A 15,109-nucleotide genomic window follows, 5' to 3' on the forward strand; every position below is an offset into this window, starting at 1 on the left:
AATCAGACTACTATTCCCACAATTCTTTCAAGACAGCTTTTCACATGACGTATTAGTTATCTAGGGCTGCCTTATAAAGTACCACAGACTGGGTAGCTCAAAAACAGAAACTTATTTTCTCATCACCCTGGAGGCTAAAAAAGTCCAAAATCAACACATCATCAGGATAGGTTTCTTCTAAGGCCTCTCTCCTAGGCTTACAGATGGCCATCTTTTTTGATAGGTTTCTCAAATATGGGTGCATGTTTGTGTCCCAATTTCCTCTTTTTATAAGGATACTAGTCATATTGGATTGGGGCCACCCTAATGAACCTATTTTAAGTTAGTTACCTCTTCAAAGACCCTATCTATAATACAATGCAGTTACATTCTGAGGTACTGGGTGGTTAGAGCCTCAGCACATGAATTTTGGGAAGCTCTAATTCAGTTCCTAACACATGGTTACCAATAACTTTCATGTTGCTAAAATCCAATGGTCAATTCTCAGGGGTCACCTTACTTCATCAATCAACTACATTTCATATAGCTGACAACTCAGACCCCTGTGACACACTCTTTTCTTCTGCCTTACTGGGCATGCCTTATTGGTCTCCTTTGTTGGTTCTTCATCAGCTTGATCACTAAAGATTGAAGTATGCATGGGCTCAGTTCTCAGAATGCTTATTTATCTACAGTCATTCACTAGGTGATATCATGCAATCCCACAATTTTAAAGAACCTCTAGATGTGTAGAGGAGTCCCAAATTTATATCTTCAACCCAAATCTTATCCTGGAACTCTGGATCTATATACTCAACTGCCCACTCATTATTTCCAAAATAATATCTAAAATAGGTATCTCTAATTTAACATCCACAAACTCCTTCTCCTTTCCCTTCCGCAGAGCCCAGAAGAGAGCCAGAATCATGATATTAATCAGATGCTTGATAAATATTTGCTGAATGAATAAATGAACACAATTATAACTCACATAGATTTCTCTTTCCGGAGGGAATTATCAGACTTGTGAAGTATATTAAGACCAGCTAAATGGTGTTTGCTTCCTTTTCTAGTTTGTGAAATTGAAATAGCAAGAAGAAACAGGATGCTCTTTGTTCCCAGCGACATTGCCTGTATGGATCCCATTGTTATATTTAGAATTTGTCTTTTATTTAAGAATAACTTTTTGAAAATTGTGCCTCATGTTTGCATTTTAGAATTTTCTCATTGTTTTCATGAAAAGGCTTATATGAGTATGTTCTAATTCTTTCTAAACCTATTGACAAGCTTCTACCTAATGCACATTCCCTTGTCAAATTGTTGGAGTGTTTTTTTGTGTTTTTCTTTTTGGAGGGGAGTGTTGATTGTTTTTTATTATTGGCTTAAGTTATGTCATGCGTGGGGTGACTTGACTTAAAAACATTGGGTTAGACGAGACATTCACCTGATAATTTTCAGCCTTTGAATTTTTGAGAAAAGAAGTGACACATATTTATCAGGTATGTTTTGATTAAAGGCAGTTTACACTATTATACCCTCTTTTCCTGCTGTGAAATTATTAGCAGCTTCTATTCTTCTGTTCTTTGTGTGTTTGGGTACTAAGGTTTGGGGAGTGGGGGATGGGTCTAGCAGGAAAATGGCAGGTGCATGGCATTTTTACCCTAGAGAAATGATCATTTTCAAACTCCATTTTTCCAGAAGCATCATCCCAACAGAGCCTTCCTTGCCTCTGCAAAGAGGTTGAGGCAGCCTGTGAAGGACTCTGAATAACTAGGGTGGCATAAAGGCGAGGAGGCTTGGGGACTCTTGTCCTTTCTCTTTTTAATTCTTACTCTTTCCCTTTTCTTCATTTTTCTTTCTCTCCTTCTTGCTATTCTAATTTCCCCATTCCTTTTTACCCATGAATATCTTTTGGGTCACACCAGGGTTCCAATGCATCCAAGGTATCCGTGAGGGCTGGCATCCAGGGTTGACGAGACATCAACCTGTAATTGAGGAAGAGCCCGAAGATGACCAGGGGAAGATTTCTCACCGCTCCTCAGCAGCCCAGCTCCCTCTCATTCTTCTTTACCATGTATTACTAGGTAGGGATTTATTCAAAAGTCTCTCTCTAAGGTAGTTGAGTTCTGAGAATGTCGTATTTCCTCAAAATAAGAACAAGGATATTTTCACAGTGGGGAATCATTTTCTAAAAAATAACTCACTTCAGCCAGGCATAGTGGCTCATACCTGTAAACCCAGCACTTTGGGAGGCCAAGGCAGGCAGATCACTTGAGGTCAGGAGTTGGAGACCAGCCTGGACAACATAATAAAACCCCGTCTCTACTAAAAATACAAAAAATTGCTGGGCGCATGACTGTAATCCCAGCTTGATAGGAGTCTGAGGCAGGAGAATCACTTGAACCTGGTAGTTGGAGGTTGCTGTGAGCTGAGATGATAAGATGGCATTCCAGCCTGGGCAACAGAGCCAGACTCCTGAAAAAAACAAAACAAGCAAACAAAAACAAAAAAACACCTCACTTCACTTCTTTTATGTTTGGGCCCCTTTTATCTTCCACTGGAGACAGACAAATCTATTTATAACAAGAACCTCCTGAGGAATAGCCTGAATGTGCAAGAACTGAGTCATCCCAAGTCTAGAAGGAACTAAATGGTGTGTTTATATCCATGATTCTCAAACTTCATCAAGCATAAAAATCACCTGGAAGGTTGTTAAAATTCAGATTGTTGGGTCCAATCCCCAGAACTTCTAATTCAGTACATCTGAGATAGGACCCAGGAATTTGCACTTCTATCCATTTTTTAAGGTGATACTAATGCTGTTAATCCACGGAAAGCACTGCTTTAGGCCTTAAACAAGAGAGATGTTTCTGAGGTTATCATTCTGCCCTAACCTCTCCCAGCCTCACAGATTTGTAGTATATCCCTGCAGAGAGAGGCAAAGTAAGTAAAACTTCTCTGAAGCTTGGGAGTGTGTGCTGAGCATTGGTAACCCTCTAATAGAATATAACCAGGAGTGGAAGGAGAGTTATTCTCTGCCACCTTCCTACAGATCACCAAAAGCTCTGCAGTTTAAGTGTTCAGAGGTTCCAGGCAATCATGGATAGTGCTTGGTAAGAATTATAAAAGCAGGGGTAATGCCCATTGGGGTTACATACATCACCTGAATCTTAGATGCTTAGTTGGCAGTGGTGGTGGTTTTTAGCTCCTTTTGGTCAGAATTTACCTAAGGCCTGTGGATGGCTTCATCTAGTATTAAGTTACAGTTCTTGTATTTTCTATAATTTGCAATCTGCCATTTGACTAGGTACCTGCTCCCAGGGTTTCGGTAATGCGTACATTCAATAAATTGGAGACTAAACAAATTAGTGCCATGATGCTTATTTAAAGAATGAGATAAAAGGCAAAGAAAAAAATGACTTGCTTCAGGCCACACAGGTTGGTGGTAAAATCAGAAATATAAGAAAGGATGTTCTTTAACCTCATACTTGGACAACCTTGCCTTTTAGTTACTATTAGATATTCTTATAAAATGCAGATCATTTGGGAGCCATTGCCACATGAAAAAAATATCAATTCTGATTGTTATTGAATGTTAGTAACACAGGAAAAAAATGTGTTTGGCTAATTGGAAAACATCTGAATCTACTGTTTTGTTTTATAAATCTGTGATCGCTTTAACAAGGGTCAAAAGCACAAAACTGCATGACAGGCCTGTGGGGTAAGGAGTTCCAATTCTCAGGAAGGGGGTGTAAAAAGGGGAAGGCGGATAAACAAAATGTGCTGTTCCTTCTGAGGTGAGGATGAAATAGTTTTTCCCACAGTCTTGAAGGATGGTTGCAATCTTCTTCCACAGAACAGAAATATGTACTGGGAAAAATGAGTCTGAGTCACAGGCTGAAAGGAAGCTTCTCATACTATATGTAGAAGCAAGAGTAGATTTAATTACCTCTAAAGCCGAATTATCTCTGGATTTATGTAACATGGGGTGGTTAAAAGAGACATACAGAGTGTAAATTTTCATAGGATCTTTAGAGAAGGCTTTGTTTAGAAACCATGGTCCTTCATTTGCATAATGTGCAGGCTCTAATGCTCTTAGATAATTAAAGCACACATGGAGTTCATGAATGCTTTGAAAAGATTGAAGTACAGTATAGAGCATTAAACATTTCATTTGAAGTCACAGAAAAAGTGTAGCTTTTCTAGAATAATTAAGATATGCGATTTGGGGATGACATCAGAAGATTCTGATGTATCTTCAAAAAATTGGAGTAAGATTCACATTGCATGTATGAATTTAGGGATAAAATTGTATTTAAAGAGGGTCATCTTCAGAGTATGGATCAACAACAACAAAAAAACATTTTCCAGAGAATTTGACACCCCTGTATTTCTTCCAACTGCTGAAGTTACAAAATTAAGAACTCACTCTTCCCTACAGATTATTTTCAAGGTAAAAGTATATGTAGCAGGGTTTTTTTTTTTTATTTTCACCACCCATGCAGGATATTTTTTTCCACAAAGGTAGCTCTAAAGCAGTGGATCTGAAACTGAGCCACCCTTTAGAATCGGGTAGAGAGAAAAAGGAACACTTATACACTGTTGGTGGGAGTATAAATTAGTTCAGCCATTATGGAAGACAGTGTGGTGATTATGCAAAGACCTAAGACAGAAATACCATTCGACCCAGCAATCCTATTACTGGGCATATTCCCAAAGGAATATGAATAATTCTATTATGAAGACAGATGTACATGTGTATTCACTGTAGCAGAATTCACAATAGCAAAGACATGGAATCTAAGTTCATCAATGATAGACTGGATAAAGAAAATGTGATACAATACATCATGTAATACTATGCATCCATAAAAAAGAACAAGATCGTGTCCTTTGCAGGGACATGGATGGAGCTAGAGGCCATTATCGTTAGCAAACTAACACAGGAACAGAAAACTAAATACCATATGTTCTCATTTATATGTGGGAGCTAAATGATGAGAATATATGAACACATATAGGGGAACAACAAAACAACACACGCTGAGGTCTTTCAGAGAGTGGAGGGTGAGAGTAGAAAGAGGATAAGGAAAAGTAACTAATGGGTACTAGGTTTAATACCTGGGTGATAAATAATCTGTACAACAAACCCCATGACAGAAGTTTACCTATGTAACAAACCTGCAATTGTACCCTTGAACTTAGAATAAAAGTTTAAAAAAAGAAAAATTTAAAAAAAGAATCAGGTGAGGTGATTTTTAAAATCCTGATACCTACTTATACCCCAGACAAATCAGAATATAGAGATTGGACCCATGCCTCAGTTATTGCTTTTGAAACTTCCCAGTTGACTTCAAAGTGCAACTCTGACACAGGCCTTTCCGGTGAAACTCAAGTATACAATAAATAGTTCCTCAATGACCTATCTTTTTGTATAACCCAATTTATCTCAGTAGTCTCAGTCTCTTCTGTCTATTGTCTTTTCCCTTGTGTATAAACTCATTATTTTCCTAGTTACTAAGTATAGGTGCCTTTACATTACAAGTAAAGTAACACCAGTGTTTGGTTATCTGGCTCTTATAGTTGCTGTGTGTATTACTTTCCTATTGCCACTGTAACAAATTACCACCAACTTAATGGCTGAAAACAATATAAATGTATTATTTTACAGTTTACATCTGCAAAGTCCCACTTGTCATATATGCTAATGTATTCACAGGTTTGGGGGATTAGGATATAAACATTTAGAGGAACCATTATTTTGTCTATACAACAATATAAGGAAACTAACATCTAATGGGGGCAAGACCAGAAAGGATGAATTCAGGTTGTGTTGACTTGTCACATCCATTTTACCAGTCTCATTGGTCAAAACACTGCTTACCAATATACATTTCACAGCAGATCATGAGAACGACTCTTATCATAATGTTCGTGATTATATATGATGTCAAAGAACTTATAATCACCATTTGCCTTATTTAGTTTTAATGTATTCTTTTCAGGTGAAATGCCCCAAGACGTAAGTTTCTCTCTAAAAAGTAGCCAATTTGGGCACACTTTTGTGTGCATCTTTGTCGGCATCTTTGACGATTCCAGTTATTTGAATGAGTTAGGAATATAATAACAGATAATAACAGTGTGTATTTATCTACTATGTTAGGAAGCTTGTTATATGATTTTATAGGCCCTTGCACTTGTAATATAGTAGAAAATAGAGTTGTCTAGTCTATTCTCCTTGTACTCATCACTCATTCAACAGATATTCTCTAAGTACCTACTCCGTGCTACCGTGTCCCAGTTGCTGAATCAAGGGACCTATGAACACCCATTTTATGTAGCATTTCACCTTCAAACCAAAAATTAAACCTGATTGTCAGTGTTCCCACTAAAAGTCATTGGTCTCTTATCATTGATTGACTTAAGTAAATATTTTAATTTCTATATAAGTAATACATAATTTATAATTATATATTATAATTATATAATTTATATATAAGTAATAAAGGTAAATTTATATAGCTAACAATTAGCTAAATGTAAGAATATGTGTATGCACATGCACATACATCTTGTTTTGTTTTGTTTTTCGCTGATCTCAAGAGGTTTTTCTGCCCTCATATACCTAAAAGGACTATATGGACTTAAATATGGGGATAGTATCTCATCTTCTCCTGTGAAGTCATAGTTCTCTGTATTGGGCCTTATTTTCCCTAGTGCAATCATTCAGGGATGCCCTTGGGTTACCATGTTAATATAGAATCTGGGGGCTAAATACTGTATAACATTAGGAATTTAAAGATTGTTGAAGAAATGAGTGGAATTTCCAACCTAGGCTTTTTTCTAAGACATTCTCCACTTCTGAATCAGTACTCCTCCCTCAGGAATCTCATGCCTACCCATGAGGAAGCAGCATTTTCAGAAAAATAGGCCACTCATTTCACCCCCTCTTCCCCAGTTCTCAGCTCCTGAAAGGAAGGAAAGTTGAATTAGTGAGTCCACTGACCTTATTGCTTATGGATATGAAAGTGTTTATCACTCCAGTTTATCACTAATTTCTCTACCAAGTCCCTGGACTTTCTGAATCTGGAGGGATTCAGAAAGAAATAATAAGCAATAATCATTACTTATTATAAATAATAAGCAATTTTACAATTACTTATTAAAACAATAAGTATTTGAAGTAATAAGTAGCTCTTTCCGGAGATAAATAGTAAGTATTTGAAATAATACTTATTTCAAAGTATTATTGAAATAAGTATTTGAAATATACAAATAAGTATTTGAAATATACAAAATAAGCATTTGAAGTGATGGATATTTTAATTAGTTTTATTTGATCATCCCACAAAGTAAATATGTATTAAAACACCCCATTGTACCTCACAGATATATACAACTATTTTTAATCAATTAAAAATAAAATGGGACATGAAAAAAATCTTAGACTAAGTTCATCTAGCTTTGTCTGAAATACCCTAAAAATCCAAACCAATGCCTCTCTCATCCTGTAATGTTGTCTCAGCATGTCTGTTCATGTTGTATGACTCTGGAATAGAATTCTAAGAAACATTCTGGCATGGTTCGGCTTGGCTTCCACTCCTTTGCACGAGTTTGTCAGAAATCAGAAATGCTTAATGCTGCACTTTGGGTCATCCATCCTAGGATAATTTAATCCCGGATATTGTTCGTTACCCTTGTAAAGAAACCAAAAATATAGCTCAATCATCATGTGAGCCTTTGAGATCCAGGTAAAGTTTGACTGAAATCCCAATTCTAGACTTGGGGCAGTCTGAGCTTTTCCAACAAGACCCGCACCTCACTTTCTCAGCTTTTCAAGACTGTACTCCTGAGTCCACAGGCATTTCTCAATCACTTCTCTCCTCAGAACCAGATTCAGAGTCCCTTCCCTATGCAACCCAAAAGTACTCATATTTGTGTTAGGCTCTTTCCTGTAAGTTTCTTGAGTTGAGCAGAAGAATCACATGACATAAGGCACATTTCTATTTCTTGCTGGCAAAACTTTCTCTGGCCTCTCTACTCAGTACCCGGTGCTCCCTCTGTGATGTCCTCCGTCCACCTAGTGCAGGAGGGTAAGGTGTGGTCCTGTTCCTTGCTCTGGCTGCTTCACTTCCTGGGAATAACCAGACACATTGATCTGCTTTCCCCCACATAAGTTAGAATGCTGGTGAATACATTTCTCTTTATACTATTTTCAATTTATATTTTTATGGAACACATGATTTATGTATGAACATAGGAACACACTTACTGCCTTATCTGCATATTATAATCTATGTTTTTATTGGATCTTGGTGATCATTTTTATCATTCCTTATGTTTTACTTGTGGAACTGAGGTACACGGAAATAAGTTTATTCAATTAATTATACTCCTGTGTGAGGGGAAAATATTATCAAATAAAGCACTTTCTCTTTCTTCCTCTCAGTGTGATCCCACCTGCTCAGTCCCACATGCTAGTTGTAAGTGGTTTAATCTATCAGAGTATATCCTGCTCACATAACAGGATATCAGAGGTACTTCGGCCCAGTACTAATAAGCATTACACAAAATCAGGCCCTGTGTTAGTTTCTTTGCAGTTTCCCCTGTTTTCCCTTCAGGGTCACAAAATGTCTACAACAGCTCCTAGCATCATGCACAATACAGAATAACACCTAACACAGGATGAAGAGGGAAGAACCTCTCTTCATGAATCTCTCTGTTCGTATCAGAGAGGAGGTCTCAGCAGGCTTCTCCTCTATTCCCAGTGCCCAGAATCGATTCGTGTGCCCAAACTTAACAGGCAAAGAAGACATTAAACGAAGAGTCTGGCATTTAAAACCTCTCCAGAAAGAGATAGGTTCTGCCTATAAGGGAAAAATATAGCAAATTAGCTTGTGGGGAGGCAAACATCTACACGTGTTTAAGGCATCATATGATTACACTACATTTTATCTATTATTTAACTGATGGTCAGGTACATAGTTTTCGGTCTTTTGGTATTACCACAATTCTGAAATAAATAGACTAGAAAATTTCTTCTTTTGTTATATATGTGTAAGGATTTCTCTGTAATATACAATATATACCTAGAAGTAGAATGCCTGCAAAGTCTGTACATTTTCTATTAAATATGACCAAACTGTTTTCCAATGTAACTATCTTAATTCATATTCCTTCTAGTGGTTCATAAAGACTCTGATTTTTTCATATCTTCTTTTAGAGTTGATATTCAGATTTTATTTTGTTTTTGCAATGAGAAAAATGAAAAGTATCTACTCAGTATTATTTGTATTTTTCTTATTACTAGTGAGGTTAAGCATCTTTTTATGAACTTATTGGTATTATTGTCTACTCTTTGGTGAATTGCCTGCTCTTTTATTTTCCTGTTTTTAAAGTTTTTTAATGAAACACACAAACACACACATCAAGAAAGATTAATATCTAGAAACACCCTTAATTATATATGTGTGTATATATACATATACACATATATACTGCATATTATCATCTATGTTTTTATTGGATCTTGGTGATCATTTTTATCATTATCATTTATCATTAATATATATGTGTATATATACACACATATATACACATATATAATAAATTAAGGGTGTTTCTAGATATTAATCTTTTATATATAAATATATGTGTGTACATATGTGTATATATATGTGTGTGTGTATATATATAAAATGTTTGCTTGACAATAGTAAAATCTAGAATCAAGCAAGTTATTCCTACCAAATTTGCAAATAAGATACAACAGTCTGCCTCCATCAGGCAGAAGTAAATAAAGTATTAGAGGAAACTAGGAGTATGCTCAGGGATAAGAAAAAGACAAAATCTCGAACAGTGAAGATTGTAGATGCCTATAAACATAAACTGGCATTGCTTTTCCCAGTGGGACATTAAGAAAAAAACTGGTGGGCCTTCCCTCATGTCTGTCTGAGAAGGGTGAAAGAGAACTGTAGAAATGACAGAGTAGAGAGGGGAAACAGCATGGGCCAGCCTGCCATTGATCATTTTTACTGAAAAGAATGCCTGAGTTTGCCATAGATCAAGTGTACACTGCAGAAGGCAGCTGAGCTTCAGTCACTTTGCTAGCACCTGACCAACTAGGACTAGTTAATGAGCAACAATCCCCTGTCTGATAAGGGAAAGGGTATGAGCTAAAGGAGAGTGGAAGAAGGCAAACCAGAATTGGGATCACTGCAATGAGGAGACCCCAGAGGTGGCGCCAGAAGGTTCACATGCGCACATGGTAAAAGAGCCAGACTCTCAACTCTGAACCCCAGGGAAGATCAATCACCAGTCTAAGGACACTCTGTATGTCTCACCTTCAAACTTTCCCAAAAAGAGTATCTGGGTTATTTAATCAGCCACTATCACATAGAAAACACTCCAGTGGAATAGAGTAGTGCCAGGCCATCTCTCACACTGCAGGCCAGTCTATGAGGGGCTGCTTTGGACAGAAACTCATTCCTGTTCATACTGTTGTGGCTGGAATCCAGTCATGAGGGGTGTAGTATGGTTGCTACACTTTCGGAACCCCTCAGACAGTGATTGAGAGCATCACAGTCCTTCCAAGTTTACTCAGAATGGGGCAGTGTATACAGCTGGCAACATGCTCAGTGTATTCAGGACATAAGGCAGAGAGGTTAATGCTATTATTGCATGTTTCACATACCAACATTTAATATCTCATCTTTCTCTCTTCTTATGTCTGGATACATCTCAACCAATTCACCTTTTAATAATATTGTTTTGTCATCTCAGTTTTTTATTTCCTGTTTCTTGCATTTTATTGAGAATGCAAAGCAGATGCTTCTTACACTTAATTCTGTTTTCTGGTGTAATTTTTTAAGCTATTGCTTACCTTTGCATCATGAGTTCAGTAGTGTCTTGTTTTGTGTTCAAGAATTCTAAGCTTCATGTTTGCTTGCTTCTGTGTTATCTTCCTTGAATAACTAAAAGTCCATACAGACTCCAAATGTATTATACATAAGGTCAATGACTTTCACTTTGTCTCTGTCACCAACTAGCAATTATTAGAATAACCTCTCATTTCTGAAGTCACTTATTACATATTTGGTGTCTATTTGGAAGAGTTGTCCTGAACTGAAGGAAAATATATTCCTTTTATAGCCTTCTTGTAGGGCTATGAAATGATTCCTGCACATTTGGAAGCAATATGCTTTACTAGTGGTAAGAGGGTCCTCTTTCAATTCTTCCTGAGCAATGAGAGCAGTGACAAAAAGAACCTAGCCATGTAAGAGAGAAAAAAAAACACACACACAAAAAACCACTGATGTTAATGGGACAAGAACAATTCCTGAAAATACATAAGGTATAGGTTCAAAGCATTGGAACTGGCAGAAGAACAATAGCTAAGAGGGGCTGTGTGCGGTGTTTTATCTGCAGTTTGATTTCTCTGAGTGGGGGAATTCAATGGGCAGTTATGCGAGTGGCCTGCATTGGATGGAAATACTTGAAGGTCTGGAGTTCAGCAATTTTGTGGAATTTCAGAGGAAATTCCCTCTGAATTTTTATTTACCCTCACACTTTGGTTGTAGCATCCACCACTAGCTGCCATGAGAACTGGGAAGATAGGGTTTCTGAGGTTCGCTTTGGTACTGCACTCAACAGAGCAAAAACATCATGCAGGACATGAACGAAAAGGGAAGGATTCATCTTTCCTGTGGCTCAAATTTTAGGTTAAAAGAGTAAAGATGTCATTTAACAATGATAAGGAAGTAAGCTAAGTGCACCTCAGAAAAAAAGGAAATAAACATGGTTAGGAAATACGTATGCCTTTTTGGAATAATCAAATCATCTCAGGAGCAGGAATCCACATTTAAACAATATTTCCCTACATTCAGATGTGATAGCAACCAGCAAGCAAAGCATAAACAAATTCTATGGATAGGAAAATGACAAAATTAAAAATGAGCTTGGGAAAATTTGCTTCCAGAGGGAGGGGTTTTCTTGCACCAGACAGTGGTGGAATCGGGAACCCATTCTCTACCTGGAAATTGGTACAGAGATTCAGTCTTTGTCCAGGAAGACACTTTGGAGTAGAAGAATGATACCCATCCAACTCAGTGTCTTCTTCATGATCATCTATGTGCTTGAGTCCTTGACAATTATTGTGCAGAGCAGCTTAATTGTTGCAGTGCTGGGCAGAGAATGGCTGCAAGTCAGAAGGCTGATGCCTGTGGACATGATTCTCATCAGCCTGGGCATCTCTCATTTCTGTCTACAGTGGACATCAATGCTGAACGATTTTTGCTTCTATTTTAATTTTAATTATGTACTTTGCAACTTAACAATCACCTGGACATTTTTTAATGTCCTTACATTCTGGTTAAACAGCTTGCTTACCGTCTTCTACTGCATCAAGGTCTCTTCTTTCACCCATCCCATCGTTCTCTGGCTGAGGTGGAGAATTTTGAGGTGGCTTCCCTGGCTATTACTGGGTTGTCTGATGATTACTTGTGTGACAATCATCCCTTCAGCTATTGGGAATTACATTCAAATTCAGTTTCTCACCATGGAGCATCCACCCAGTAACAGCACTGTAATTGACAGACTTCAAAAGTTTCATCAGTATCTGCACCAGGCTCATACAGTCGCGTTGGTTATTCCTTTCATCCTGTTCCTGGCCTCCACCATCTTGCTCATGGCATCATTGACCAAGCAGATAGAACATCATGGCACTGGTCACTGCAATCCAAGCATGAAAGCGCACTTCACTGCCCTGAGGTCCCTTGCCATCTTGTTTATCGTGTTTACCTCTTACTTTCTAACCATACTTATCACCATGATAGGTACTCTATTTGATAAGAGATGTTGGTTATGGGTCTGGGAAGCTTTTGTCTATGCTTTCATCTTTATGCATTCCACTTCACTGATGCTGAGCAGCCCTACATTGAAAAGGATTCTAAATGGAAAATGCTAGGCCTAGAGGTTGCCTGAGGCACAGGGTACAAACTCCCGGGCAATTGATATAATTAATACCAGTAAAGAGTATTGCTCTTATCAATCAATTCATTGTGAATCACCATGAATGCAAGCCTCATTCTCTTCCATCTTCACAGCCACCTGTTTCTAAATAATCAACCCTTTCTCCAATCTTTTCCACTGGTTTCCTTTCCCTTTCACAATCCTCAGGTTAGTTCCAACTTGCTCAAGACTGCCCCATCTCTCCTTAGTCCTTGCCAACTCTGGAATCGTATACCTGGTATATTCTACACAAGACAGTCAAAATCATGGTGTCCACACATTACTTTAACTTTCCCATGACTGCCAGTTACTTCACACATGAATATGAATACCATCCCACAAAAACGTATTGCTTGTACCCTGAATGCTTCCCATACTAAGCCTTCAATTCACTTTCTTTAGTCAAGGGGTCTCTCTCTCTCTCTCTCTCTCTCTCTCTCTGTCTCTCTCTCTCTCTCTCCCCCCTCCATCTCTCTCTCTTTCTCTATCCCCTGGCTGTTTCTGGACTTTTATCTAATGATACAAATTTTCTTATTTGCTTCTCTTCCAAATGTCATGTCTTTATCTCTTCAAAACTCAAGTCAAAATTTAACTCTTTCTTCATTTCCATTAACCAAAACATTATACTCTTCCCCAGAATAGCAGACAATTTGCCCAATCCAGATTCATCCTTAATACCGCCCCAAATATTGACAATTTAATTGTGTCAACTATAAAACTATAAATGGTTTCCATTGGCTCAATTCTTGCCTCTCTATTGCATTGTAAGTTGGAGTTAACTTGATGGAACATCTCTATATTGAGACATAGTTGATTTTTTCCCATATACAACCCAGATGTCAGCTAAGAACCACTCTTAGCTCATAACATCTGAATGGCATTGGTTTACATTTTCTACACTTTTTTATTCTGTGCAAAGCCCTCCCAAAATGAATAAGAATATAGAAATCACACAGTAATCAGTGAAAAATCACCTATAAGACATACTCATTCTTTAGATGTTCTTTCTGCCTCCCTGACAGCTTTCTCTCATACCTTCTTCCCTTGCAGGACCCCATGTTGCCTTATCTTGAAGGCATCTCACTCCTCATTTATGTCCTCTTCACCCTTACCTACCAGCAGCTATGTGTCTTGGTAATGTCCAACCACTAGGCCTTTGGGTCTCAGCCTCTGTCCACCCCAGATAGTTATTAAGGTATTCTTCTTAAAGTCAGTTGCATCTCTTACACCATTCTGGTATCAAGTGTTAATAATATGATATTTTCTACACTTTGTATATATTGGGCATGTCTGGTGAACTTCTAGCTCTGCCATTAAAAGATTGAAACACCTCCTGAAAGCAAATTATCCTATGGGGAAAAGGATGCAAGTATCTCAGGCTTGACTGAAAGAATGGCTTAGTCCTGGAAAGGAATGGAAATTCTGATCTGCTTGTGGGTTTATCACTCTGATTTGTCTCTGAGTCAAATTCATATTTGAAACTGAGGGTGTGAAACATAAGTGAAAACTGAAAGACCACTTTTACCAAAGACTCTGTGCCATTTGGCATATCTCAGCAGCATTCCTACTGTTGTTCAGAGAAGGGAGTGAAGCATGCTGTCCCACTCCACAGAAGCACCCTGTCAGCCTTGGCATCTCCTTAGAGCCAATGGTTTCACTGCAGTAGAAGGTGGAACAAAACCTGGTGGATGCAGTAATGGCTGGGGAGCAGAGTCCTAACCATGGGTCTGAGAAGAAAAAAGGAAAAAAAAAAACCAAAAAAAAAAAAGGTAGATATTGGCATTGAGTTGACTCCCAGGAATGCTTAGGAGGCTGGTGGGGAGGTGGGTTATAGGGTTTGGGATCCTGCTGGAATAGATTGAACAAGAGCCAGTGAAATTAGGATTCTGTTGCTATTTGTCACTTGTATCCACAGCCAGATGAGGTCTTGCATGTTCAAAAACCTCAGATAGCTGAAATAAATAGAAACCGTTCTTCTCATATGTGTATAAATAGAGAACAGGAAAAAAAGAACACCCCCTCTCCCCACAATCACACACACAGACACTATTCCAGAAGCTGTTACATATTTTTAGTACTCTCACTGTCTTCTTTTGAGTAAAGTGCAATGGAAAACTTATCC

General features: G+C 37.9%; 1 protein-coding gene and 1 long non-coding RNA gene across 2 annotated transcripts in view; one reads left to right on the plus strand and one right to left on the minus strand.

Annotated features, from left to right (window-relative positions):
* LOC105475110 (uncharacterized) overlaps nucleotides 1-15,109 on the minus strand; it is a 316,642-nt gene that overhangs the window by 222,078 nt on the left and 79,455 nt on the right. The gene's annotated exons all lie outside the window — the stretch shown is intronic.
* LOC105475104 (taste 2 receptor member 16) lies at nucleotides 12,004-12,997 on the plus strand. The gene has a single exon (XM_011730102.2). The coding sequence runs from the start codon at nucleotides 12,068-12,070 to the stop codon at nucleotides 12,941-12,943; it is 876 nt and encodes a 291-aa protein (XP_011728404.2). The 5' UTR covers nucleotides 12,004-12,067; the 3' UTR covers nucleotides 12,944-12,997.

Source organism: Macaca nemestrina, chromosome 4 (assembly GCF_043159975.1).
Source record: "Macaca nemestrina isolate mMacNem1 chromosome 4, mMacNem.hap1, whole genome shotgun sequence".
Lineage (NCBI taxonomy): Eukaryota > Metazoa > Chordata > Mammalia > Primates > Cercopithecidae > Macaca > Macaca nemestrina.